The 27780-nt window shown below is 44.8% G+C and overlaps 1 protein-coding gene across 3 annotated transcripts; it reads left to right on the top strand.

Moving 5' to 3' along the window:
- Positions 1–455: 455 nt before the first annotated feature.
- Gle1 (GLE1 RNA export mediator) lies at positions 456–27780 on the top strand. Of its 3 annotated transcripts, none has more exons than XM_036185894.1 (15): positions 456–658; positions 2674–2898; positions 5870–5980; positions 7075–7223; positions 7421–7481; positions 8001–8255; positions 9683–9914; positions 11028–11140; positions 11282–11351; positions 17767–17909; positions 18011–18201; positions 19253–19382; positions 20876–20980; positions 23495–23577; positions 26678–27780. In XM_036185894.1, exons 1-15 carry the CDS (start codon positions 560–562, stop codon positions 26808–26810), a joined length of 2100 nt encoding a protein of 699 aa, XP_036041787.1. In that variant the 5' UTR covers positions 456–559; the 3' UTR covers positions 26811–27780. The 3 variants fall into 3 exon arrangements, with proteins under 3 accessions (XP_036041787.1, XP_036041786.1, XP_036041788.1); XM_036185893.1 differs by having other exon boundaries at positions 468–658; positions 9683–9923; XM_036185895.1 differs by lacking the exon at positions 23495–23577 and having other exon boundaries at positions 468–658; positions 9683–9923; positions 26678–26744.

The following is a 27780-nucleotide window of genomic DNA, read 5'->3' as shown; positions in this document are numbered from 1 at the left end:
AGGTGCTGGGATTAAAGGCAAGCGCCACCACCGCCCGGCAACGTGTTGCTTTTACTTAGCTAAATGCTTTCAAGGTTTATGATACAGAAGGTACCATTATTTACGTGGGACAGGGGAAGAATTCCATTGTACTTCACCGAGCACTTGGCTGATTCAGGAGACTGCCATTTGGGAGGCTTTCACATCACGATTAACGTCTGTATGAATATTCACGAACAACTTCTAGTGAAGACGCGTTTCATTTCTCTAGCGTAGCCCTGTAAGAAATTCTATCTCCGTTTAGCTTTTCCAGAACCGTCAGTCTCTTACAGCAGGAGCCTCACGGAGCTGGAAGAACCGCCTCATTTCCGCTTTCTTGCGCTGACCCCGATCTGCGCAGGCGCGGGCGTTGCCGAGTGGGCGGTGCGCCGCTGACGGGCAGTGTCTGCGACCGTTAAAGGCGGGGCTGCGCCGGATGTGGGGCGGGAGACCCGGAAGCGGAGGCCGGCGCCGCCTCGGCGGCGGATTCGAGGGTGTGTTTTGTCAGTAGAGTTTTCCGTGGCGCTACAGGTGGCCCGCCATGCCGTCGGAGGGTCGCTGCTGGGAAACTCTAAGGGCGCTGCGCAATTCCAGCAAAGGCCGTCTGCCCTACCACCGCGAGTGGCTGGTGCACTACGAGGTGAGCGGCGGCCGTCGTCACGCGTTCAACACGCTCCCTCGAGGCGGGTGCGGAGGACCGGGCGTGGCGAGGGGCCGCGTTGCTTTTTTGACTACTGTGCACATAACTTTCTCGAGTCCGTTCTTGTTGGTCTACGCCCCTCCACTTAACGGGAAGCCTCCTGCCCTCCCGGGGCTGGGATCTCGTCATCAGCCACGGCCTCTCGTTCTCTTCTGCTTTATAGTCCACTTGCTAGGACTACGGATCTCAATCTGTGGGTCGAGACCACGTTGGGTAGTCGGACGACCCTTTCACAAGGGTCACCTAAGATCATCGGAAAACAGACTATTTGCATTATTCATAACTGTAGCAAAATTACAGTTACGAAGTAGCAACGAAAGTAGTATTATGATTGGGGGTCGCTCAACATGAGGAACTGTATTTAAGGATCGCAGCATTAGAAAGGTTGAGAACCACTGCACAGGGAGCTCCAGGCTTCTTGGAGAGCGTTTGATTTGACCTAACTCTAGTGCTGCCAATGAAATGACCACCGTTTTATTTTACTGGCTGACCTGTGGACGGGGGGCGTGGTCCTTCTAACTAGTGTTTGCAAAGCCCTCCCGTAAAGTTTGTTGGTAGCCTTTCTGATCAGTGCCCGCCCACTGCCCTGGAGGTGTCTGAGTTTATCGGAATTATAGGTGAGAACAACCGTAGGAATGTGAGGATACTTTTGGACTCCAGAATAATGGTGCACATGATAGTTTTACTTGAAGATTCCCCACGGGCTGTATTCTGTTTGATGTTTAGATTGCTTTCATATTTGCCTTAGTGAGGACCAGTGAGAAGGCTCAGCTAGTAAAGGGACTTGCTAGATGAGCCTGGAGGCCTGAATTCAACTACTGGAACCCTTGTAAAGTTGGAGGGAGAAAGCTTTACAAACTCTGCGTCCAGACACCCAGCCCTTGCACATACAAACAATAAAGTTTTTTAAATTTGCTCAAATATATGTTTACACTTTGTTCCTTTTGGACAGTGGTTCTCAACCTTTCTAATGCCTTAAACCTTTAATACAGTTCCTCGTGGTGTGGTGACCCCCAATCATAAAATTATTTTGTTGCTACTTCATCACTGTAATTTTGCTACTGTTATTAATTGTAAATTTCTCGTATGCAAGATATCTGATATGTGACCCCAAAGGGGTAGTGATCCATGGACTGAGAACTGCTGCCTTTGGGAATGGGGGATTTGAAAGTCTTTTGTAACTGATGCTTGCTTTGACCTCCTGCCACTACTCCCACTACTTCCCTATTGTTAATATTACAGGCATGTGCCAACACATCTGACTTTAATCTAATTTTTTTAGAAAATAATCTGGGTCATTATTAAGAGTCCACTTATTGGGGTTGGGGATTTAGCCCAGTGGTAGAGCGCTTGCCTAGGAAGCGCAAGGCCCTGGGTTCGATCTTCAGCTCCACATTAAAAAAAAAAAAAAAAAAAAAAATGAAGAAAAGAATCCACTTATGCTGATGAGATAGCTCCATGGATAAAGTTGATTGCTGCGTAAGCTTAATGACTGAGTTCAGTTCCAAGAACCTATGTAAAAGTGGGTACAAGGACTGATCTACAAAGTTATCCTTTGACCTCTACATGTATGTTGTGGCACATGAGCCTACACACACACACACACACACACACACACACACACACACACACACAAATAGTAAAATAAATTTTAAAATATTGTAAATAAAATAACAGCAGCAATAATAAACCACTATTGCCAGGTACAGTAGCTTATAATCTCAGCACTTCAGAAGTGCAAGCAGGAGGGTCAGTTCAAGGACATCCTCAATTTGATACCCTGTCTCAAAAGCAAAAAGAAGAAGAAAGAAATCCTACTGTATTTTCATCTCTGGTTGTTAATGCAGTTCCTTTATCTTCAGTTTTAACTTATTTGCTTGGGCCCTCAGTTGAGCAGTGCATGTAATGTCTTAGATCAGTAGACATACAAATAGGCTTAACTTTCTTTTCCTTAGGATGTTTTGGAAGAATGTACATTTCTTCCAAAACTATCTTCTTACTCTGGATGGGTGGTAGATCACATCCTACCCAACACCTCACCCCACACGCAAGAGAACTCTCCTTCCTTGGAATGTTCACCATCCTCTGGATCTACTTCAGGCCTGGACCAGCCCTCACTCCTTAAGTCTCCTGTCAGAAGCTCTCCAGAGTCCTCCTCACCTTCACCCCATGGAACCAAGGTAAAGTTTGAAGACAAAACATCTGTTGGCCGAAAAATGGAAGTGTTTAATATAGTCACATGACAGTGACATTGCCCTGGAGAAATGATTGTTTCCTATTGCAGCTGTTTGTAGGAACAGTATTTACCATATCACCCAGTGTTCTTGTGTGTGTCTGTAGATTTATGCACACGTGTGTGGAGGCCAGAGATCAACTTTGTTTTTTTGTTTGTTTTTGTTTTGTTTTGTTTTTTTCCCCGAGACAGGGTTTCTCTCTATAGCTTTGCACCTTTCCTGGAACTCACTTGGTAGCCCAGGCTGGCCTCGAACTCACAGAGATCCACCTGGCTCTGCCTCCTGAGTGCTGGGATTAAAGGTGTGTGCCACCACCGCCCTGCCGAGATCAACTTTGGATATTTATTCTCAAGGGCCTTCACCTTGTTTTTCAAGACAGAGTTTCTCTGTGTAACAACCCTACCTGTCCTGGAATTAGATTCGTAGGCCAAGCTGGCCTTAAAATCACAGAGATGTGACTGCCTCCTTAGTGCTGGGATCAAAGTCCTGTGCCACTGTGCTCCACTCTTCACCTTGTTTTTTGAGACCGTGTTTCTCATTTGCCTAGAGCTCACCAATTAGGATTAACTGGTTGGCCAGTAGTCCCAGGAATCCTCCTGTCTCTTCTTCCCCAGTGTTGGAATTATAAGTACATACCACCACGCAGTTTTAGATGGATTTTGGGGATCAAACCCTAGGGCTTCTTGTTTGCACTTTACCCACTAAGCTATCTCTCCAGCCTAAGGAGATACATTATTTTATTAAAGAAAACCAGAGCTGGGCAGTGGTGCACACGCCTTTAATCCCACCACTTGGGAGACAGAGGCAGGCGGATCTCTGAGTTCAAGGCCAGCCTGGTCTACATAGTAAATTCTAAGCCAGCCAGAACTACATAGTGAGACTTTGTCTCAAAAAAAGAAGTAAATTATTGCACTTCTTGGCCTTTTGGAGATCAAATGTAAATCAGTTAGGGCCAGGAATGGGAAAAGGGAGAGGGAGAAACAAAGTTGACATCATGGAAAACACATTGGTTCTTGTGAAGGGGCCCCCAAATTGCTTGACCACACAGCAGCCATGACAGGCTTAGGGGCCTAGACACAGCTTCTGTTACACGCTTACTGGCAGGCAACACCCAGATCCAGGGAAAGCCTTAAGCTGATACCACCCATGGATCCACCCAGGGGTGAGGAAGTACCTGACATCCCATACATTCCAACCATTAGATAAAGTGTTCAGATGTCCTTGATCCTCGCACACACCAATTTTTTGTTTTACAGATACCCCTAGACAATTGTCAGCCAATCAGGGTCCTGGACCCTGGAAATCCCCTTACCCCAACCTCTGCCATGATGAAAACTCTGCCCCACCTGAGCTCAGGGCCCTCTGCTCTCACTGCTGTGTGGGACAGACAGAGGGACCAAGCTCGGGAGCTGGAAATAAGGGTTCTTTGCTTTTGGGGATTTGGTCTCCCTGGTGGTCTTTTGGGGGTCCCCGTGATCTGAACATAACAGTTCTAACCTGTTTACTGCTGTGGTTGGCAGTGTGAACCTGGGAGAGTGAGGCTTAAAATAAAGCAGACTTAAGTCTCATGTAATAGTTAACTTTATTCAGAGCATTATACAATTTATGCTCTGAGGGTTAAGAGGAGTCACAAGGACAAGCCACACATGGCAAAAACATGGTTTTCCATAGAGACATAAATAAATAACAACCAGTTGTAATGAATAATCTGAAATAAACTCACTTCTATCTGCTATACATGGGAAAGGCAGGAAAGCACATTCCAAGAACAGTTTTGTGTTTTGAAGAAAATGAGGTCACAAGATGCTTGTCTTGTTTTGTTGGAATTTTCTCACAAGCGCTCAGAAATCCCCTCATACAGTTTGTACTGTGTTCTGACAGGAACCTAAATATATATTATTACTGGTGATTTATAAGTCCATTATTGGTTCCTAAGTTGGATGGATGTGTTAGGCTTTAGAACTCAAGCATTCCTCAAAGGATCCTCTGTTGAACTTTGCCCCCCAGGCAGCTATATTCAAAGGTGAGGCTTTTGGGAAGTGCTTGGATCATTATCTTCAGTAGATTAATACATTGGTGGGTTCATAATCTGATAGGTTACCAGGGTTGGAAACATAGTAGGTGGCACCAGGTTGGAGCTAAATCTAATCCCAGGCCCCTCCTTCCCTCTTTCCTTTGCTTCCTGGCCACCTTAAGGTGGCTGCTTTTCTCTCTCACATGCTTCTGCTGTCATGTTCTGTCTTAGCACAGCCCAAAAATAAGCAACAAATTGTAAAGGCCACCAACCCCCAAATCATGACACAAGACTTATTAGTTATGAATGCTTGGTCTTGTCTTATGCTCATCCCACTAGCTCTTATAACTTACAGTAACCTATTTCCCTTGATCTACATTTTTCCTCAGGAGCTTTTTACCTTTCATTCTGTGTGCCCTACTTTTCCTGCTTCCTCATCTGTCTGTCTGTCTGGCCCGGGGGAGACTCCCCACCTCTCCCCTCACCTAGATTCCTCCTCCTCCTCATTCTCTCTGCCCGCCAGCCTCTCCTGTCCCTCTACTGCCCAACTATTGGCCGTTCAGCTTTTTATTAGACCACTCAGCTGCTCTAGGTAGGCAAAGCAGCAGCATATCTTCACATCGTTTTAAACAAATGCAGCATAAACAAATGTAACACATCTTACATGGTTAAAGTAATTTTCCATAACAACAAGTAAATCAAGAGGCAGTGTATAGAAACTTCTGAATCGGGTGCCAAAACAAATCTTACTTTTGAGTAATGTTCTAGGGAAGCACCTAGAACACTACAGTAGAAGAAAAAAAGTAGCGAAGACATGAGATTTTTGTCTATAAGGACAACATGAGCTTACAGGTTAACAGCTCACTTACTGTTTGTTTATTGTCTCTCTCATCTTCTGTTTAGATTACACGTGAGAGCCAGCACGCAGAACCTATCCCACTCCTGCCTTCCCGAGCGATCAAGGTGGAGGGCTGCATCCGAATGTACGAACTGGCGCACAGGATGGGAGGAGCAGTAAGTGAGACGGTGAAGCAAGGGAGGCTTGACACCAGAGAGCGAGCCACCTGTCACTAGACGTGTCACTGCCGGGGAGGGCGCTCGCTGTGTGCTAATCATGGTTTGTCACCCCCTGAAAGCTCACTTTGGAGGTAGGGTGATAGAAAGGTCAAAAATGAACACCCTCAAGTGAAATCTGGTTCCATTTTATGGCTGTTCAATTTTAACGTAGGCTTTCCTGTATTAATTCTCTAGAATTTGCAGATGGTCCACATGTGTCAGATATGTTTATATTATATTTAGCTTCTGAAAGAACAGCACTATTTTAATTAATTTGACTTTGGGACTACTCTAGCTTGTAAAATTAAGTTTTGCCTGACTCTATAATTGAAAATACAGTAAATTAAGATCTTAAATGGCAAGCGCCTGGGGAGATGGCTCTGTGTAAGAGCTTCTCTGTAAGCATGAGGTCTTGACTTCAAATCCCTAGCACTCATACAGAATGGTTATGTTTGCCTGTAACCCCAGCATTAGGGGAGAGATAGGCATATCCTGAAAGTTGACTGGCCCACTTTTAGCCAAATGGGGAGTTTAAGGTTCAGTGCGAGATCCCATGTCAAGACAATTAGAGAGAGTGCTAGAGGCAGACACTTGACATCTTGCTCTGTAACTGTATACACACAATGTGATACATATACTACATTACCACTGCCCCTCCACACTCACACTCACACACACACACACACACACACACACACAGGGATAGAGAAGTTGGTTAGCATGCACAAAGCCGTGGGCTAATCCCTAGAAGCATATGAAACTGGCCCCATGTCCAGTGGAGGTGGAGACAGGTAGGATTTAAAGGTCATCCTTACCTACAGAACAAGTTTGAGATCAGCAGGGGGTACATGAAATCCTGTCTCAAAAAAAAAGAACAGATAAGAGAAAAATAAATTCCATCCAAGGATAAATGCTCCACTCAGCTCTTGAGAGGCAAGCAGGTGGTTCCATGTGCTGGCGTCTCCCAGCTGCTAAGGACTAAGCTCAGTGGTCAAGGAGCAAACGAGCCAGATGACTATGGCACTCCAAAGGCAGGTGCCCGTCCTTTTCAGGAGGGCCTGAGGCGGTGGCGGGAGGAGCAGGAGAGGAAGGTGCGAGCCCTCTCAGAGATGGCATCTGAGCAACTGAAGAGGTTTGATGAGCTGAAGGAACTGAAGCTGCATAAGGAGTTCCAGGACTTACAGGAAGTGATGGAGAAGAGGTGAGTCTTTCTGAGTGGTCGCTGCAAACTTTCCCAGAGAAATCCCAAGGTGAAAGTCAGTCCTTAACTATCAAAATCAAGTAGGCAAAGAAGTTTCCAGCCTGGAAAAGTGACCAACCTTAGGAAGAGGCCTAATATGACAGTGGGGGAGGGAAAACTGCCTCAGGAGACTTCCCTGACTCTGCCTTATTCATCAGTACCAGAGAAGCCCTGGGCCACCAGGAGAAGCTAAAAGCTGAGCATCGCCACAGAGCCAAGGTCAGTGCCTGGGAGAATCGGCATGATTGTATTGGTGTTTGTCTCTAGCCTTCTGAATGTTCAACGGTCAACAGCCGTTCTAGAGACCTTGGTCCATGATCACGCTTCTGCATAATGCGCTGTGTTAGTTGGTCATCACTGTGATCGGATACCTGTGAAGACAACAGGAAAGGAGATTGTTTCAGCTACTGGTTTCAGATGGCTCAGAAAGCCTCTGCTCTCTGAGTTATGCCCTTTTCTCCTTCTTGGGGCTCAGCCTGTAGGGATGGAACCACCCATATTCAAGTAGGCCCTCCTCCTTTGTTAATGCTCTCTAAAAATGTCCTCAGGAACCTGTAGAGGTGTGACTTGCTATTCTCCTAGGTTCTTTTTCAAGCCAATCAAGTTGAAAATTGCAATTAACCTGTGTATTGGCCTCGGGGAGTTTATTTCCTGCTCTAAGCCCACCTGTGAAAGGATTTGAGCAGTGTGTAAAGGGAAAGGTGCCCCCACTCAGCTACTCAGTGGCTCTTTCAGTAGATCCTCAACCTGAAGCTTCGAGAGGCAGAGCAACAGCGTGTGAGGCAGGCAGAGCAGGAGCAGCTTCGGAAGGAGGCAGGCCAGGTCCGTCTGCGCAACCTGTACACCCTGCAAGAGGAGGTCCTTCAGCTTAACCAGCAGCTGCATGCCTCCAGTCAGCACAAGGACCTGCTGAATGTCGACTTGGCTGCCTTCCAGACCCGGGGCAACCAGATGTGTGGCCTCATCTCTGGAATCATCCGCACCACTTTGGAGGTAAGAGATTACAGAATGACTGCTTCAGGTTAGAAACAGAGTTGCTTAAAGTCAAAATGTATTTTGATTTACAAATGATGCCTCCCGGTTGGCTGTTGGAGGAAATACCAGTCATTGCTAGATCGGTGGGGTAAGAACTGGTAACAGAGCTCTCTGGTAAAGCGTTTGTTCGCTCCCATGAGGTCCTGGTAACAAAATGAAAACCTGGCAAATAAGAGATAATAATACATTAAAAACCCAGGCTGGCCTCGAACTCACAGAGATCCGCCTGGCTCTGCCTCCTGAGTGCCACCACCGCCCGGCTAAAAAAAAAGATTAAATATATTTTATCTTCATATCTTCGTCTCCATATTTTATATTTAAATGTAAAGCCAGAGATGAAAGAAACATTAAGTATGGTGGAAAAAAGATGAGTAGTTGACAGTAAGCACAAGAAACACTGAAGTTATAAAGGAAAATGTTGATATATCTAAGTACATAAAAATTAAAGACGTTACAGATTAGGAAGTACTTATCATGTACACTAAAATTTAATGTCCTTGATTCGAAGAATGCTCTTGAAATTTATGCAAAAGGATAAACTGCTTTCACTTTCTGCTTTTCTCATACAAAGAAAATGAGCAAAGGACATGACAGGTGGCTTTAAAAAACTGAAATGGGACTTGCCACATGCCCAGCAGGTAGAGGCCTGAGTTTAGGCTGATGAACCTGAGTTCCTGGTTCACACGAGGTGACAGGAGAAAGCCGACTTGCAGGAGTTGCCTGACTTTCATTGTCTTGCTGTATAGCTCAACATGGCTGGGAACTTAAGACAGTGCTCCTACATCAGCCCCTTGAGTGCTAGGATTACTGGTATATATGCACCATATACTTGGTTTTGTCACAAACTTTTTAAAAAGATTGCTCTGACCATTGTTAAAAGCGTCAAAAACTCCATTGTTGGTTGCTATGGATGTGATGATGATACACTTTTGTTGTTATTGTGTATGTGTTTGTGTGTGTACATGTGTGGAAGTCAGAGGACAATTGTATGGGGTCAGGGGGTCAGTACTTTTCTACCTTTATGGGGCTCCAGGTGTTGAATTCAGGTTGTCAGTCAGTTGCTAAGGAAGTACCTTTGCCCACTGAGCTATTTCAGTGGCATTTTTTTTGGTTTTTCTTTGAAAGAGGGTCTCACTGTGTAGCCCTGGCCGGCCTCAAGAGTTGCAGCAATCTTCCTGCTGCTGCTTCTCAGGTGCTAGGCATGAGCCACTGCTCCCAGGTCTCTGATAGTACATCTTTAAGAGAACAGGAAAAGAGGAGGTATTTGACCATGTTTATGCCCTGGTCCAACAGTTCCACTTTAGAAATGTACTGTGTGTGATGTGACTTAGCCCCATGAGGTTATCTAGGAAATGAATGTTAAGTATTGTCTCTCACTCTGACAGAGTGGCTATCCCACAGCAGAGAACCAAGCTGAGGCTGAGCGAACCCTGCAGGAAATGCGGGACCTCCTCTCAAATTTGGAGCAGGAGATCACCAGAGCCTATGAAGTCAAGAAGAAGCAGGATGAAGAGGAGGCCCGGGTCAAGCTGCAAGAATCACAGGTGCAGCAGGGGCCAGGGGCTCCCACTCAGCCTCCTGTGCCCAGCCCAGGCCCAGCAGGAATACAGAGTGAAGGTGAATTTGGTATGAATGCAGTCCTCTAGCTACTTGAGTTTCAGGATATTTAAAACAAAACAAACATTAGAGAGGAGAGAGAGAGAGAGAGAGAGAGAGAGAGAGAGAGAGAGAGAGAGAGAATGAGAATATATGTCATACTACAGAATGGCCCAGTTTATCAGAACTTTTACATAATGTGTTTTAGTTGATCTGGAACCAATTTCAGATTCTAGCACTTTCCCCAGGGACTTGAAAAGCCTGTCTATGTCTAATGGGTGTGTCATTCCAAATATTGCTACTGCTAAGTATTTCATTTTAAAATAATTATTAAAGATTTATTTATTTTTGTTTTTTGTGTGTGAATGTTTTACCTTTGTGTGTGTGTATATATATGTGTGTGTGTGTGTGTGTGTGTGTGCGTGCGCGCGCGCCCTACATGTGTACCCAGTGCCCACAGAGGCCAGAAAAGAGCATTGGATCTCTTGGAATTGAAAGTACAGGGACTTGTGAGCTACTGTGTGGATCCTAGGAACTGGATAGCTCTAGTCTTCTCCAAGAGGAACAACTGCTCTTTTTAGAATTTTTTTTTTTTAAGATTCTATTTATTACATGTACAGTGTTCTACCTGCATTTATGCTTGCACACCAGAAGAGGGCACCAGATCTTATTACAGATGGTTGTGAGCTACCATGTGGTTGCTGGGAATTGAACTCAGAACCTCTGGAAGGGTAGCCAGTTTCTTACATTGAGACATCTCTCCAGCTCTAGAATTTTTTTTTAAGGATTTTATTTAATGTGTGTAACTGTTGACTACAATTTCTCTAGCCCCACTGCTAAGTATCTGAAGTAATGTGTACAGATAGCCTTGTGTAATATATTTGAGGATCACATAGCAATGTGTTTAGCCAGACAATGGAATCTGTTTCTACTTGTATAGCAGTGTGACTTTAGCAAACAACCTTTCCATGTCTGTTTCTTTACTCCTTAAATGGAGGTAGCAGTAGTATCTACTTCATAGTGTAATTGTGGCCACTAAAGCATCCAATCCATAGTGCAGTGCTTAGAATAGTCCTAGCTCATATGGCATATGAAGTAAGCTCGCTGCCATTAAGGCCTGTCTTTTATTCCCAGACCTGCAGGTGAAGGTACAAGACAGTACGATGCAGTGGTATCAGGAACTTCAGGATGCGTCTGCCAAATGTGTGTTGGCCTTTGAGGGCCTGACCAGCAGTAAGGACAGTCAGGTAAGGGAGGGTTGGGTGGCAAAAATTCGGTGGTGTGCCCCACAGACTGACATCCTAAGAGAATATACTTGACGTGTCATGTTCCCTCGTCTTAAAGGCATGTGCTCAGCTCTTTAACATATCACCATTCTCTTTTGGCAGGCCAAAAAGGTAAAAATGGACTTGCAGAAGGCAGCCACCATCCCAGTGAGCCAGATCTCTACCGTTGCAGGTGGGTCAGATGGTTAACAATACTGTCCTTCACTTCATTGGCTGATTTTTGCAAACTGATTGCTCTGAGGTTCTTACACAAAGTGAGCTGGGGATGTGGCTTAGTGGCAGAAGGCTTGCCAAGCATGTGCAGAGGCCTGGGTTCTATCCCTACTGCCACCAAAAAAAAAAAAAAAATGTATGTTCAAACTGTGTTGCATCCCTGTTTTTTTCTGTTTTTCCTCTTCAAACAGAAGATAGCTGGGTCTAGTAGTGCAGGGTGTAATCCCAGCTGGTTGAGGGAAGGCTGAGGCTGGAGGACCATAAATTCAAGTACAGCATGTATGAAATGCAGTGCAGTGAGACCTTATCTCAAAAGGAGAAAGTCAGAAGACGCCCAGGGATACTTCTAGTAGAATACTCAACTGCTAGGCCTAATTCAATCCTCAGTAGCATAGGAAAGGAAAAAGGAATATGTGGTGACTCTCTTTGGAGGGGTTCAAATGATTTCATTGAGAACCTAGGGGGTGGGAGAGCTGGGGAGGTGCTAAAGAAGTGCTGCAAGGGATAAAGAGATCACATGCCCAAAACCACTGACCAAATTTTTCTTTTAATTTCCAGAGCTGAGGACCAAACCCAGGGCCTTGTGCTTGCTAGGCAAGCGCTCTACCACTTAGCTAAATCCCCAACCCCGCTGATTAATTATTTTTTTTAAGATTTATTTATTTATTATAATGTATACAGAAGAGGGCACCAGATCTCATTACAGATGGTTGTGAACCACCATGTGGTTGCTGGGAGTTGAACTCAGGACCTCTGGAAGAGCAATCAGTGCTCTTAACCTCTGAGCCATCTCTCCAGCCCTTTTTTTTTTTTTTTTTTTTTTTTTTAACTTTATTTTACATGCATTGATATTTTGCCATGGGTGTCAGGTCCCCTGGAACTGGAGTTAGAGACAGTTGTGAGCTGTCATGTGGGTGCTAGGAATTGAACCCAGGTCCTCTGGAAGAGCAGACAGTGCTCTTAACCACTGAGCCATCTCTCCAACCCCACAGACCAACTTTTAATCTTTATTTATTTTGGTTTTTTGAGACAGGGTTTCTTTGTGTAGCTTCAGCTGTCCTGGAAGTAGCTCTGTAGGCTAGGCTGGCCTCCAATGCACAGAGATCTGCTATTTTTATTTTTTAATTGGTGTTGGAGGTTGAAGGCCTGGTGTCCTGTACTGCTGAGCTATTGATTCTTACTTGTTTATTTTATTGAGTTAATAAAGTGTAGCCCAGGCTGACCTTGAATTCATCTTAGCCTGATGGGTGTTCTTAGTTTCAGACATGTGCCACAACACTTGGCTTTTGTGTATTTTTTTTAAGGATTTTATTTATGTGTATATGCATGTGTCTATATTTGTGACTATATGAGTGGATGTACAGTGCTTATGGAGGCCAGAACAGGGCATTGGATCAATTGGAATTTGGGAGCTGCCTCATGTGGGTCTAGGGATCTGAACTCTGGTTGGTCCTAATGATGGACTAGCAGTTGATCTTTTAACCACCGAACCATCTTTCAGCTCCCAATTCATTTTCAGTAAGCTATATATTAATAATAATTATTTAGAATGATTTTTTTTTTTACTTATTTGTGTGTGTGGGGAAGACTTGATATGGAGATAGGGTCTCACTGTATAGCCTTGGCTGCTCAAGAACTTACTCTGTGGACCAGGCTGGACTCACAGAGATCTGCCTGCTTTTGCTTCTCAAGTGCTGGGATTAAAGGCATGTGCTACTATGCCTGGCTTTATTTATCTGTATTTTTGAGGTGGTACTGGTAATTTAACCCAGCACTGTATATAGACATACTAGGTAAACACCCTGGTCCCCTGGCTCTAGGATGGCTTTTAAGTATAAAGTTGAAAGTTATTATTGTAAACATCAAGATAACTTGGGAGAGAAAATGACCAACCTAGGATGTCACTTATGATCTTTGCTTTTGTCCTGCTTTGTCCTGTGTTAGCTTTTCCAAACCCCAAGACTGACATTTTAATAATCTCCCCTCCAGAGATGTAGCAAGTAAGACCAAACTGAGAAAGACCCTTCTTTAGAGCCAGGGTTCAGCTTCACAGCTGTAGATGAGGAAGCCTCTATTACAGGCTATACCATCAAGAAGTAGTAGAGTGGCTAGAGAGCCCTCCTTCTTGCTTTGTGCCCCATCACCCTTGTTGCCAAAAAAAAGTACAGGAATGTTGTAGATTGCGCCCTCAAGGTCACTTGACCAAACTTACTTACAACCCACTGTTGCCTGGATTCTTTGTGGAACAGGGCAGAGTGGAAATAAACACATAGCATATTGAGGAATTTAAAGTGGAATTGCCTTTGGCAGTGATAGCTGAGGGGTGACTATACTCTCCTGCTTCTTTTTGTTCCTCACCCTACAGTCTTACTTCAGCTGCAGCAGGGAAGCAGAAGCAGCCTGATCTCCTCAGAGGCTGTATCTACCTCTTGGTCTGGTTTAGAGACTGAGGTGGCCTTCTTGCCCTAGTCAGCTCTTCTACAAGTCTGCCTTTGGTCCCGGCCTTTCTGTCTCCTGCAAGACTCTGTTGCTCCTGGCCATTCTCTCTTCTTCCTGAGAGTGGTTCCTTTTTTGTTTTTGTTTTGGTTTTGGTTTTTCGAGACAGTTTCTCTGTGTGGCTTTGCACCTTTCCTGGAACTCGCTTTGTAGATCAGGCTGGCCTCAAACTCACAGAGATCCACTTGCCTCTGCCTCCTGAGTGCTGGGATTAAAGGCGTGTGCCACCACTGCCCGGCAAGATTGGTTCCTTTTGAGGCTTCTTTCCTTTAGCCTTTAAATGTGCTTGAGAGCTCATTCCCCAGCACTGAGTCCCTCGCTCTTCCGCCTCCTGATCACTTTCTAAGCAGCTAATGTTTCCGTTTGGCCTTTGGACTACAAGCTTCTCTTGGAAACAACTCCCCTGACTTCTGCAGATGCTTGCTGCTTCTCAGGGTTTGCCCACCTTCCCTTTCCTTTTCCTGCCCTTGTCTTGACTGTAGTGCTTCCTAGGGGCCTGTTGTCACCCACAGTTCTGTTTTTCCTTTGTAACCTCATGATGTCAAAATGTCAAACATTGCTTTTTTTTTTGGTTTTTTCGAGACAGGGTTTCTCTGTGTAGCTTTGCGCCTTTCCTGGAACTCACTCTGTAGCCCAGGCTGGCCTCGAACTCACAGATCCTCCTGCCTCTGCCTCCCGAGTGCTGGGATTAAACATTACTTTTATACCAGTGATGCCTCACTCTGTCCTGGTGCATTCCTTTCTTCCAAGCTTCAGAGTCTCTAGCGGCCATTAGGCACTTCTCTGCCTACATGTGTCTCAACTCCCTCCTAACTAGTTTATCTTCTCTATTTCCCTTTTCCTCCTGCTGGAAACTGGAAGCAGTCTGCATGTCTATTCCCATACTGCTGTTAGTCTGGTGAGCCCCAGCATGCTCTGGAATTAGTGCTCAGGAAGGTTGAGTGAGTAGAGGAAAAAGAACTTCATTCCTGTCACTAAAAGTGGACAATAACCATAAAGAGAATTAGAGAAGATTTATAAGTGGACATGGGCTGGCGGGTAGGATAGCCACATTGGGCATGGGATAGAAAGGGCTGGCTGTGAGATTCAGCCTTTGGGGCCCTTAGGAGCTATTAGTAATAGTAGTAGAATATGACTGCAGGAATGCACTGAGGAAACATATATAGAAGTGGACACATTTAACATCCAAATAATTCTTATTTTCTGGGATTATTCATCTTGCACATCTGTGCTGTCTTTTATTTTTGTTTTTCAAGACAGGGTTTCACTGTGTTGTATAACACTGTCCTGAGACTCACTCTATAGACCAAGCTGGCCTTGAACTCACAGAGATCCGCCTGCCTCTGCCTCTGAGTGCTAGTATTAAAGGCATGTGCCACCACCACCCAGCTCTGTGCTGTCTTAATTCATTTTTGGTTTCCTCCTGCATCTGTGGTTACAGGATACTTTTGAGTAATTAGTATCATTCTCAAGTGATTAGGAACTTCATAAAGTATTTTTCAGCTAGAGATGCTGGTTAATTAAACCTTTGATTGTAGGTACTGGAGTAATGAAAACAAATTCAGATCTACTTAAGCACAGGGAAAAACAAATGTTTACCTTAGCAATGTTTCACAATAATATTTCACAGAGTCCAATGGTGGGAATGGAGCTAGTTCTCTTTCAGGAAGGAGAAACTGTAAGTTACCTTTCCTGTCTTTCCTGTTGTCTCCATACCCATTTCATAGATTACCTATTTTTGGTTCAAGCATCAGGTCAAAGGCAGTGGGCAGTGTTGCAGAAACAGCCACTTCAAGGAATTGGCTTTTCGTAGGCTCTGTGTAGCCCTGGCTGTCCTGGAACTTGCTCTATATAGATCAGGCCGACTTTAAACCCAGAGACCCGCCTGTCTCTGCCTCCCAAGTGCTAGAATTAAAGACGTCCACCACCACTGCCCAGGTATGGGTTCTTTCTTCTGCATATATGTTAGGAAATGTGGGTGTCAGCATTAATTTTATAAAAAGAAAGTTTACTTTGGCCTATAGTTTTAGAGGCTTTGGTTTGTGCTCAGTTAGCCCTGTTGCTTTTGGAATATCATGATCGGGAACACTGGGCAAGAACTATGGACCTGGTGAAAAAGAGATGGGACAGAGGTTCTAGAGATGTCTTCAAAGGTCTGTGCCTACTGATCTGAAGACCTTGTTCTAAATCCACCTCTTAGAAAGCCTGTAAATCTAAACCACGCCAGTAATTCACTTCTGGGTCTTGAAGGATGAAGGAATGCCAGCCCCAGAGAAAGAGGGCCATCAGTCAAAGCAGAGACAGCCCTGAGAGCTGTAGTGCTATTAATACCTTTTCCTACCTCTGCCCTACGTGTCAATTTCAGCCCCCAACAAGTGCCTCCTTCGGAGTTGTACTCCTGTATTTTGTATCCCGACCATATAACAACACGAGTCTGACTGCTCTATTTCCTTCTTCTTGTATGTGCTCTGTGCATGTGTGGAGGCCACAGACTGACCGGGTATCTTCCTCTATACTTCTCTGCTTCATTTATTTATTTAAATATTTATAGATTGATTTTTTAAAAGTTTCTTTTATTTATGTTTATGAGTATATGTATCTGTCACATGTGTGTGGGTGCCCTTAGAGACAGCCTGATATAGGTGCTGGGAACTGAACTTGGGTCCTCTGGAAGAGCAGCACATGTTCTTACCACTGAGCCATCTCTTCAGATCTGTATAAATAGATTTATTTATTTTTATATTAGGTATGTGTTTTACCTGTGTATGTCTGTGTACCATGTGTGTGCCTGGAGCGTTTGGAGACCAGAAGAAAGTATTAGATCCTCTGGAAATAGAATTATGCACAGTTGTGAGCTTCCACATTGGTTCTGGGATTGAACCTGGCTTCTCTGGAAGAGCAGCCAGTCCTCTTAACCACTGAGTCATCTCTCTCTAACCCCTATTTACTTTTTTTTTTGCGGGGGGGGGGGGTGTAGTCTATTTACTTATTTTTAAAGATTTATTTTTATTTATTAGTATGTGTAGGTATATGCATGTAAGTAAAGTGTCTTCCAAGGCCAGAGGCATTGTATCTCCTTAGAGCAGGAGTTATGGGTGATTGTGAGCCACCCACTGTGGGTGCTGGGAATCAAATTTGGGTCCTCCACAAAAGCAGTATGTATTTGTAATTGCTGAGCCCTCTTTTTAGTCCCTCCACATTGTTTTGTGAGACGGTTTCTCACTAAACCTGGAACTTAACATTTTAGCTAAATTGGCTGGTCAGTGGGTCCCTAAGATCTGCCTGTCTCCACCTTCCTAGTGTTGAGTTTATAAGCATATGCTGCCACACTGGGATTTTATGTGGTGCTAAGGATTCAAGCTCAGCTCATGCTTGTGTGGCAAGCACTTTAGCCACTGAGCCACCTCCCCAGCCCTCTGTTATATGCCCATCTGCAATAGTGTGTGGGCTTAGATTCTAAACTTCTATACAGATGGATTTTGATAGATGCTTTGCTCTGTCACTGCATTCTGAAAAAGATGGATGTTAGCTGGGCAGTGGTAGCACATACCTTTAATCCCAGCACTCGGGAGACAGATCTCTGTGAGTTCAAGGCCATCCTGGTCTACAGAGTGAGTTCCAGGACAGTTAGGGAGGTTACACGGAAAAACTATGTCTCAAAACAACAACAACAAAGATTGACATGGAGTTGTATATTATTGAGACAGGGTCTCATGTAGACTAGGCTGGTCTCAAACTCATCACATGGCCATACTCAACACAAACATTAATTCTGCTCTTTGTGCGCTTCCTTCCCAAGTGCTGGAGTTAGTGTTTAAGTGTGCACAACCATGTCCAGCTGCAGTTTTATCTTTTTTTACTTTTTCTTTCCTACCCAGGTTCAAAGCTGAAGGAGGTCTTTGAAAAGATCCATAGCCTGCTCTCTGGAAAGCCTGTTCAATCTGGTGGGCGTTCTGTGTCTGTCACTCTTAACCCACAGGGGCTGGACTTTGTCCAGTACAAACTGGCAGAGAAATTTGTGGTGAGAAACCTTGTTGCCGGGTATAGGCAAAAGAAGCTGGTTCACAGTGTTGAGCCTGGCTGTGATGTTAATTTGAAATTGTGTCATCTTTGTGTTCCTAGAAACAAGGTGAGGAGGAAGTGGCCTCTCACCATGAAGCAGCATTCCCCATTGCAGTGGTGGCATCTGGTATCTGGGAGCTCCACCCCAAAGTGGGAGACCTCATCCTTGCTCATCTCCACAAGAAGTGTCCCTACTCCGTTCCTTTCTACCCAGCTTTTAAGGAAGGGATGGCTTTGGAAGACTATCAACGGTGAGTTTGTTCCTCCTTTCTCCCTCACTAGGGAGAGGAGTCGAGTATAAGAACTGAATTTGTTTTCACCCTCTCTCACAGCTCCTTCTCTGTACTTTAAATGTCCTGTCAGAAACAGTGTCTTGAACCATGATTGGTATTGCATGCCTGTAATTCCAGGATTTGGGAGGTTAAGGCAAGTGGGTTTTCAGGTTACCCTGGGCTATCTAGCAAGAACCCTGTCTCACAAAAAAAAAAAAAAAAAAAAAAAGGAGGGGGAAGTAATGTTTTTTACACAAACTGGATGTCTTTGGGGATTTGTAGATTTGAGGTGGTAATAATTGATAATCCCCATCACTTACTGGAAAGAATACTGGATCTAGGATCCTGAGTCTTACAATTTTTTCATCTTACACACACAAAAAAAATTGTAAATCAAAATCATTTAGATCTCATTGAGAAGCTGTTTTAGTTAGGGTTACTATTGCTGTGATGGAACACCATGACCAAAGTGACTCAGGGAGAACACAATTCTTCCTGGAAGGTAGGTAGGGCAGGAACTCGAGCAGGACAGGAACCTGGAGGCAGGAGCTAAGGCAGAGGCATGGAGGGGGCTGCTCACTGGCTTGCTCCTCGTGGCTTGCTCAGCCTGCTTTCTCATAGCACCCAGGACCAGCAGCCCAGGGGTGGCACACCCACAGCAGGCTGGCCCTTCCTCATCAATCACTCATTAAGCAAATGCCCAGCAGGCTTCCCTTTCCCTGTAGCTGTTTTATCAAGGTGTTTTCTCAATGGAGGTCCCTCTTCTCAGATGACTCTTGGCTTGTATCAAGTGACAAAACTAGCTGGCACTTAGGCAGTTTCCTCATTTGTGAGTTCACCGGTGAGTTTGCTTTGAAGAGCTACATTTTATATAGAAATCTGATCATGAGTACCTGTGCTTTGTACAGCTATAATAAGAGTATGTATTAATAATGCGAAAGTGCAACTAGTAGTGCCTTAAGCCGTAAAAAGAAACTCTTTGTCACTCTCATTTTGGCCTTGTCCTTCTGAATTTTATCGTCACACATAGGATGCTTGGCTACCAAGTGACAGATTCGAAGGTGGAGCAACAGGACAACTTTCTAAAACGGATGTCTGGGATGATCCGTCTGTATGCTGCCATCATCCAGCTTCAGTGGCCGTATGGGAACCGGCAGGAGGTGGGTAGAAGAGCCTGCTGTTGATAGTGGTAGCCCAGCATCCACAGCACCTGCACCTTGGTGTTAGTCTGCTCTTTGTTACTAAGATAAACAGCTTACAAGGAGGAAACAGCTGCTTTGCTTTGTGATAGCCTGTGCATGGAATAGGACATTTGTCAGAGCCTTCAGTCTCGTTCTCCCTTGGTCCAGTTTCCTGGAACCACAGGGAGACAAAGCATCATGGCAGAAGCATGGGCAGAGCAAAGCTGCGTACAGCAGTTGGCTGGTGAAAGATGCAAAAAGCTTTTGAGGGGTTCCCAGTAAGTACCCCTAAAGGGTGTATCCCCATACTTCCAACTGGGCTCCACGTTTTTGTCTTAGATTTATTTATTTATTATGTATACAGTGTTCTGCCTACATGCATGCTTGCAGGCCAGAAGAGGGCACCAGATCTCATTATGGATGGTTGTGAGCCACCATGTGGGTGCTGGGAATTGAACTCAGGACCTCTGGAAGAACAGCCAGTGCTCTTTAACCTGTGAGCCATCTCTCCAGCCCTGGGTTCCACTTCTTAAAGGTTCCCCATTCCGTAGTACCACAGGCTGGTGACCAAGCCTGTAACTCGGTCTTTGAAGGCTCTTGCAGGCTGTCCTTCAGAAAGGTATACTGTGGAATGGTGGGTAAAGAGTATGGTAGCCTCATGGGTATATTTTAGAGAAGTGGATGTTGATTCTTAGGCAACTCTTTTAAATCAACAAGAGAGTTCAGCTGCTCCCTCAGCTGAGGCCATAAAGAACTAATCTTAGAACAGAGTCCACAGTCATAACATGGTCAGTTGTGGTGTGCTGCCTGTAATTCCAACACCAGGAAGCTGTGGCAGAAGGATTGCAAGCTCCAGATCACTCTGGACTGCACAGTGAGACCCTTCGCTACAATACCAAAATGAGACAAAAAGTCAGGTGTGTGTGGAGGGGGAGCATAGTGACATGCCATTAATACCAGCATTTAGGAAGTAGGGGCGGTGAGTCAATGCCAGCTTGGTCTACATAGATGCTCCAGGCCACCCAATGCTAGTGAGACCCTGTCTCAAAACGATAACACCAAAAAAACAACCCCCCAAAACAAATGAACAGCAACAAAGTCAGGTGAAATGGTTTACCCCTACACTCCCATCTTGGGAGAGTGGGCCAGGGAGGATTGCTGTGAGTTTGAGGTCAGCCTGGGCTACAAAGTTAAGACTGTCTGAAAAACCAACCAACCAACCAACCACAAATTCCCTGAGCATGAAGCTGATGCTGGTATATCAAAGGAACCCTGTAAAGAATTTGTGGGAGCCTGCACATGGATCAAAATATTTCAAAGAATAAGTTCCTTAGCTTTTGTTCTTTCTGCTCTGTCGGGTATGTGTGGGCCGGATGCTCTTGGGGTTCATGTCTAATGGTTGAGTGATGGCACAGAGAGTTTATTCTGTGACTAAATAAGATGACGTCATGACACAGCTGCTTGCCTTCCAGGCTCATCCTCATGGCTTAAATCATGGCTGGCGCTGGTTGGCACAGATCTTAAACATGGAACCTCTGTCGGATGTGACAGCTACTCTCCTGTTTGACTTCTTGGAGGTAAGTCCACTCTCCAATGAGAGAACGCCAGCGGTTGAGGTGGCCTCAGGACGTGGGGTAAAATGAATGGGGAAGCACCATAGAAGTGGAGCCAAGTAGTGGACAGTGTTAGCCTGCTGTTCCCCAGCTTCTCCTGAGCCAGGAGGCAGGCCTAGCTTCCACATTTTTTTCTCACTGTCCTTCACGTCCCTTAGACTAGGATGGACCATTTTCTTCTCTTTTATAATGTCTTGGGTTGGGGGGTGTCCCTGCAGGCTTTATAGCTGGCAAGGAAAACAATTCAGTTGTGGAAAGAATGAAATTCAGTTTGGTCTGGTGCTAGGCCAGGACTTCTTGGAGTATGACACCAGCTCATATTTTTTTGCCATATTTAAGCATAGCACAATTTTAGAAAAAAGTTTTCAGATGACAACTCAGCCCTGTGAGTACAACAAAGCTTAAGACATGTTTATATTGAAGCTTTGTACAAAGTACATATGGCTTCATCCATAAGATGGGTTCTTTTGACTCAGAAACAGTGCTCAAGGGAAGGATTTAGGGAGAATGTCTGAGTTTGTAACCATGAGGCCTGTGGGAGTCAGGATTGGTCTGGCCCTGTGATAACACAGAAGTCACTTAGGCTGTCATTAAAGTACAAATGGCATCTCTCACAAGGATAGGTTTTGTTTTTGGGTTTTTTTTGTTTGTTTGTTTGTTTGTTTGTTTTTTTCAAGACAAGGTTTCTCTGTGTAGTTTTGGTGCCTGTTCTGAACTTGCTTTGTAGACCAGGCTGGCATCTGCCTCCCGAGTGCTGGGATTAAAGGCCTGTGCCACCACCGCCTGGCAAGGATGAGTTTTATGACCTAGAAATAATAACTCAATGTTTAGGGGGAAAGGGCCTGGGAGAAGTAAAACGTAAATTCTGTAAGATATAGGCTGAGCCTCGCTCATCAGACAGCAAAGGATCACCAGGTTGTAGACTACATCCATTCCCAGCATTCCAGGAGGAGGAGAGGTTAAAAATCTTTTTCCTTTGAAGGATGCCTGTGAGTTTAACTTTACTGGCTTCTCCTTTATTAATGTATGTGCACAAGCACTTTCTGCCCTCTACAATAATGTGTATCCTAGTGTAAGTAAAAAGCAGACTTCATTTTAGGGATAGAGAATTGAGTAATAGAACTATGGTAGACTGCAGGTGAGTCTCCTGAGACACTGGAAACAGGAACCAGATCACCAGGCATCAACACACTCTTCCTTGATCTAGGCTTCCATAAATGTTATTGCTTTGTGAACCTCCTTTCTTTGCTTCTCTGTGCACTGTGAAGACTATCCTGGGCTCTCACCCAGTCTCAGTTTGGTTACCCACTGTTCTCATGACTACTTTCTGGGGAGAAAATGCAAGCTTGGGTCAGATATCTCCCTCCCTGGAACTCAGAGATCCACTTGTCTTTGCCTTCTGAGTGAAAGGAGAAAAGCATTCACCACCACACCCAGATGAAGGAGCTGCTTCTGAAATAGGCTTCAGGGAACTGGGAATGGTACTCCCATGGCTGTAATCCCCGCACAAGGGAGGCTCAACAGGAGGGTCACAAGTTTGAGACCAGCCTGGGCTACTCAGTGAGACCTTGCCTTGAATGACTGAATGCTGACAACTCTGAAGCCCTTAGGCCTGTAATTGTAATAGCTCTTAGTTAGCATATAACTCCTGAAGTCATGGTGTATCAACATTGAGTCTGAGACAAGGAGGAACCAAGAGGAATGCCATGAACTATTTGATAAGCCTTGACAGTTGACTTAAGTGGGAGTATATAATGAATTAGAAGAAAGTTGGATTTTTCTGTAATGTTATCAAGGGACTTAGGGTCTTATGCAGGCTAGACAATGCCCACAAGTGAACTACATCCCACACATAGAAAGTTGGGCTGGGCGGTGGTGGCGCACGCCTGTAATCCCAGCACTCAGGAGGCAGAGCCAGGCGGATCTCTGTGAGTTCAAGGCCAGCCTGGGCTACAGAGTGAGTTCCAGGACAGGCTCCAAAGCTACACAGAGAACCCCTGTCTCAAAAAACAAAAAAGTCAGGGGTTGAGGATTTAGCTCAGTGGTAGAACGCTTGCCTAGCAAGTGCAAGGCCCTGGGTTCTGTCCTCAGCTGCAAATAAAAAAGAAAGAAAGAAAGAAAGTTGGGTCTTCTTCACTTACTCCTTAGGTAGCTAAGTGACAAACCATGGCTGAGATGTTTTCCACCTATTTCTTAGGTAGCCAAGTGATGCCATACCGAGATGATAGGAGTGATAGGCAAAGGAGTGATTGTGTTTTTCTCATGAGTTGATGTTTGTTCTCTGCTCACATTTTTGTTTGTTTGTTTTTTTCAAAGCAGGTTTTCTGTGTGTAACAGTCCTGGCTGTCTTGGAACTCACTCTGTAGACCAGGCTGGCCTTGAACTCAGAGATCCGCCTGCCTCTGCCTCCTGAGTGCTGGGATTAAAGGGTATGCCACCAGCACCTAGCTACTCTCTTAGTTTTTGCTTTCCCTCTAGGTGTGTGGGAACGCCCTCATGAAGCAGTACCAGGTCCAGTTCTGGAAGATGATAGTTCTCATCAAAGAGGACTACTTCCCCAGGTACAGGCTTATTGATCAGCCCACTGGGGAATTAGTAGGTAACACTTGAAAGCCAGGTACCATGAATTCCTAAGTGCTAGTGCATTGTGTGTGTGTGTGTGTGTCTGTCTGTCTGTCTGTCTGTCTGTCTTGCTGAATTTTTATTTTCATGGTCTTTTGTTCTTTTGTTTAGTTTGAGTCTCTGTAGTCTAGTCTGTCCCAGAACTCTTGCCAATCCTGTCTCAGCCCCCCCCCTTTTTTTTACTTTAATTTATTCTTCTCTCTTACAATATATCCCAACTGCAGCTTCCCCTCCCTCCACTCCTCTCACTACCCTCCCCCTCCAACTCTCCCTCCTGCAAATCCACTCCCCTACCCCTGCTCCTCCCAGAAAAGAGCAGGCCTCCCAGGGACATCAGCTGAACACATCACAAAGTACAATAAGACCAGGCACAAACCTTCACATCAAGGCAGTTCAAGGAAACCTAGTAAGTGGAAAGGGATCCCAAGAGCAGGCAAAAGAGCCAGACACCCCCAGTCCCACTGTCAAGAGTCTCCTCAAAACCCCATGCCAATAACCATAACATATATGCAGAGAACCTATCATAGACCCATGCAGGCTGCACTATTGCAAATTCAGTCAGTGTGAGTCCCATGAGCCCTGTTTAGTTGACTGCACAGACTATGCTCTCCTGGTGTCTTCACTGGCTCCCACAGTTCCACTTCATTCTCTTCTTTGGGGTTTGCTGAGCTCTAAGGGGAGAGATCCAATGGAGACCTCCAACCTGGGCTGACTCTCTGCCTGATGTTTGGCTGTGGATCTTGTGCATGTTCATTTTAAAGTTATGTTTGTTTGTTTGTTTGTTTTACTTATTGGTGGGGCTGGAAGTGGGGCCTATTCATGCTACACTGTACACATGGAAGTCAGGACAGCATATGGGAATTGGGTTTTTCCTTTCACCTTGTGTGTTCTTGGGGTCAAACTCAGGTAAGTCGGGCTTGGAGGCAAGATCCTTAACCCCCACTGAGCCATCTTACGAGCCCAGTGTGTGATATTTTTGACTTAAGTGAAAAATGAGCTAGGGTCAGTGGTTGAGCATGTGCCTAGCATGAGCAAGGGCCTGGGTTTTATCTCAAGATGTGGACCGGGATCTGTTTAAAGACAATATTGCTGGGCAGTCATGGCGCACACCTTTAATCCTAGCACTCAGGAAGCAGAAGCTAGTTACAGGACAGACAAGACTAAACAAAGAAACCCTGTCTCAAATATCAAAAAAAAGGGGGGGGGGTATCTTTCTACTCATCCTTCGGGGGCTGGAGAGATGGCTCAGAGGTTAAGAGCACCTACTGTTCTTCCAGAGGTCCTGAGTTCAATTCCCAGCACCCACATGGTGGCTCACAACCATCTGTAATGAGATCTGGTGCCCTCTTCTGGTGTGAAGGCTGAACACTCACTGTATACATACTAAATAAATAAATCTTTTTAAAAAATAAAATAAAAATAAAAAATTATAAATTAAGGAGATGTTGAAATAAGTAAGATATTTGATGTTGGATATAGGTGATAGGGCACTTATCTAGCACATTCTAGATTCTGTTCACACCATTATATGCATTCACTCATGCACCACTGAAAAAATACTGGCTTGCTTATTTATTTATTTATTTGTTTATTTATTTGTTTATTTTTTGAGGAAGGGTTGGAACAAGATCTCACTCTGTAGGCCCGGATGGCCTGGACCTCAGCAGGCTCTTGCCTGAGTCACAAGTGCTGAGATTACAGCAGACTTGAGCTACAGTGTCCAGGTGTAGGGGCGTGTGTATGAGTGTGTGTGTGTGTGTGTGTGTGTGTGTGTGTGTGTGTGTGTGTGTGAGAGAGAGAGAGAGAGAGAGAGAGATTGAGAGAGTTGGGTGTACACATATATGTGTAAATCAGAGGTCAACATTGGGTGTTTCTATTGAACTCTGATTTGGCTAGACTGGCTGTGTGTTCTGGGGTAGAACTCAGGTCCTCAGGTCCTCGTGCTTATGCAGCATGCACTTTACCAACTGAGCCATCTCTAGTCCTTTCTGGTTTTTGTTTTTTGGGTTTTTTTTTTTTTTTTTTTTTGAGCTGAGGATTGAACTTAGGGCCTAGGCAAGCACTCTACCACTTAGCTAAATTCCCAACCCTTTTTTTTTTTTTTTTCTCATTTTTTTGGTTTTTCAAGACAGGGTTTCTCTGTGTAGTTTTGGCAACTGTCCTGGAACTTGCTCTGTAGACCAGGCTGGTCTCAAACTCACAGAGATCTGCCTGGCTCTGTCTCCTGAGTGCTGGGATTAAAGGTGTGGCCACCACCACCCAGTTGCCCTTTTTTGTTTTGTTTTTATGAGAGAGTCTTTACTCTCTAGCCCAAGCTGAACTTGGAACATACTATATTTAGCCAAAGTTGACACTTAATTCCTGCTGCTTCTGCCTCCTGTGTGCTAAAGATTAGTGTATACGACCATGCCTGGCTTTGGTGTGTTTAAATGTTATTCTTAAACTTCCATATGATCTGGGATCATGATTATAAGTAGTCAATGAATTTCATGAACCATGGAGTTGATTCCGTCATTAAGTCAGTTGGAGAAACTGATCTGCCTGCGAGATTGCCTGACTGGTGTGGTTTTCACCTATTCACCTTGAAATTTTCCTCTAAATTCACTGGGATTTCAAGTAGGGGGTAGGCCTTGGTGGCACTTATCCTACCTGATCACAAAGACCTTGGAAAAAAGCAGCATATTCTCCTCCTTTGTTCCTTTGGAAGAGCAGCCAGCATTCTTTTGTTGTTGTTTTGTTCTGGTTTTTTTTTAGACAGGGGTTCTCTGTAGCCCTGGCTGTCCTGAAGCTCTCTCTGTAGACCAGGCTGGCCAAGAACTCAGAGATCTGCCTGCCTCTGCCTCCTGAGTGCTGGGATTGAAGGTGTGGACTACCACTGCCCAGCATAGCCAGCTTTCCTTAGACGAGTCAGTAGATCTAGTCTCACTTGACCAGAGTGTGGAGATGTACCACAGGTGGAATTCACGTCTCTCTCCCTCCCTCCCTCCCTCCCTCCCTCCCTCCCTCCCTCCCTCCCTTTCTCTCTCCCTCCCCTGACAGAATTGAAGCCATCACAAGCTCAGGACAGATGGGTTCTTTCATACGTCTGAAGCAGTTCTTGGAGAAATGTCTGCAACGCAGGGAGATTCCTGTCCCCAAAGGTTTTCTGACCTCCTCCTTCTGGCGCTCCTGATGTCCTCCGTCATCAGTCATCACATAATGTTGCAGGAGGGGCAACAATAAAGCAACTGAGACAGCGGGTTTGGAAGAAATCATGTCAGACTTTGAACTTCGTCAGTGTGTTTTTATAGACATTTGTACCATGTGACTAAGATTGTCATAGTTCACAGCCTTTTGCCAGTCTCTTGTCAGAGTGGGTAGTTCCTGTAGGTATAATGGACAGAGCAACAGAGCTGGCCTTTCTTACTTTTATAAGTTATAAGAGAGGCAAGAAAAGGCAGTTGGCTGCATCCTTTGTCTCTAGGATCTTTCAGAAAGTTGGTTATACTTTATCTGTTTCCCTCTGACCTGGAGCGAGCCCACCATTTTCACTTTCACCCTCTGCCCCATCCCTTTTCATACACATACTTAGAAAGTAAATGTCTTAAGATTCCCTTAAAGTATCATGTGATGTTTGAGGCCAATCTCTTTTGTGCAGTCTGGGTATGAGGTAAAATACTTTATACTTTATGGCTTGTAAACTACTTTTATATTCAGAGGACATATGATGTAAGCATGGAGGGAACCTCAGAGTGCATCAGGTTAGTGGGTATGTGGATCAGGACTAGGAACATGCAACCATAGAGTGCTCTCCTTCTTGATCTGGAATTTGGTCCCTGGATCCCTGGATAGCTGGGGATATTGTATGAGATCAGGTACCTTCTTGTTTTTCTCACAGAATTGAAGATGGGCTGAGATAAGGCTTGCAGCATTAGGTGTGGGCTGAAGATCATAGTAGTGAATGCATTGGTCATTAGGAGGAGCTGACTATATCAGATGGAAGTTGGTATTTGCTTTAGGAATAGATTGACTCTCTTTGTGTACTGCAGAGGGCCTTGTTTGGTGGGTGTTTATTGGTTCTCTTGAATGGCCTAAGCAGTTCAATTGTTGACTACAGTGCCCAAAAAAACAATAAAGCAATAAAGCTTGAATTTTCAAAAATC

Source organism: Onychomys torridus, chromosome 4 (assembly GCF_903995425.1).
Source record: "Onychomys torridus chromosome 4, mOncTor1.1, whole genome shotgun sequence".
Classification (NCBI taxonomy): Eukaryota; Metazoa; Chordata; class Mammalia; order Rodentia; family Cricetidae; genus Onychomys; species Onychomys torridus.
Note: the sequence above shows the minus strand (reverse complement) of the source record. Positions and strands in the feature narration are given on the sequence as shown.

Coding starts and splice junctions, on each gene's coding strand:
- Gle1 (XM_036185893.1), top strand. CDS start 560: ATGCCGTCGGAGGGTCGCTGCTGGGAAACTCTAAGGGCGCTGCGCAAT. Junction 7,482..8,000: donor AGCATCGCCACAGAGCCAAG/GTCAGTGCCTGG, acceptor CTCTTTCAGTAG/ATCCTCAACCTGAAGCTTCG. Junction 17,910..18,010: donor AACTGGCAGAGAAATTTGTG/GTGAGAAACCTT, acceptor TTGTGTTCCTAG/AAACAAGGTGAGGAGGAAGT.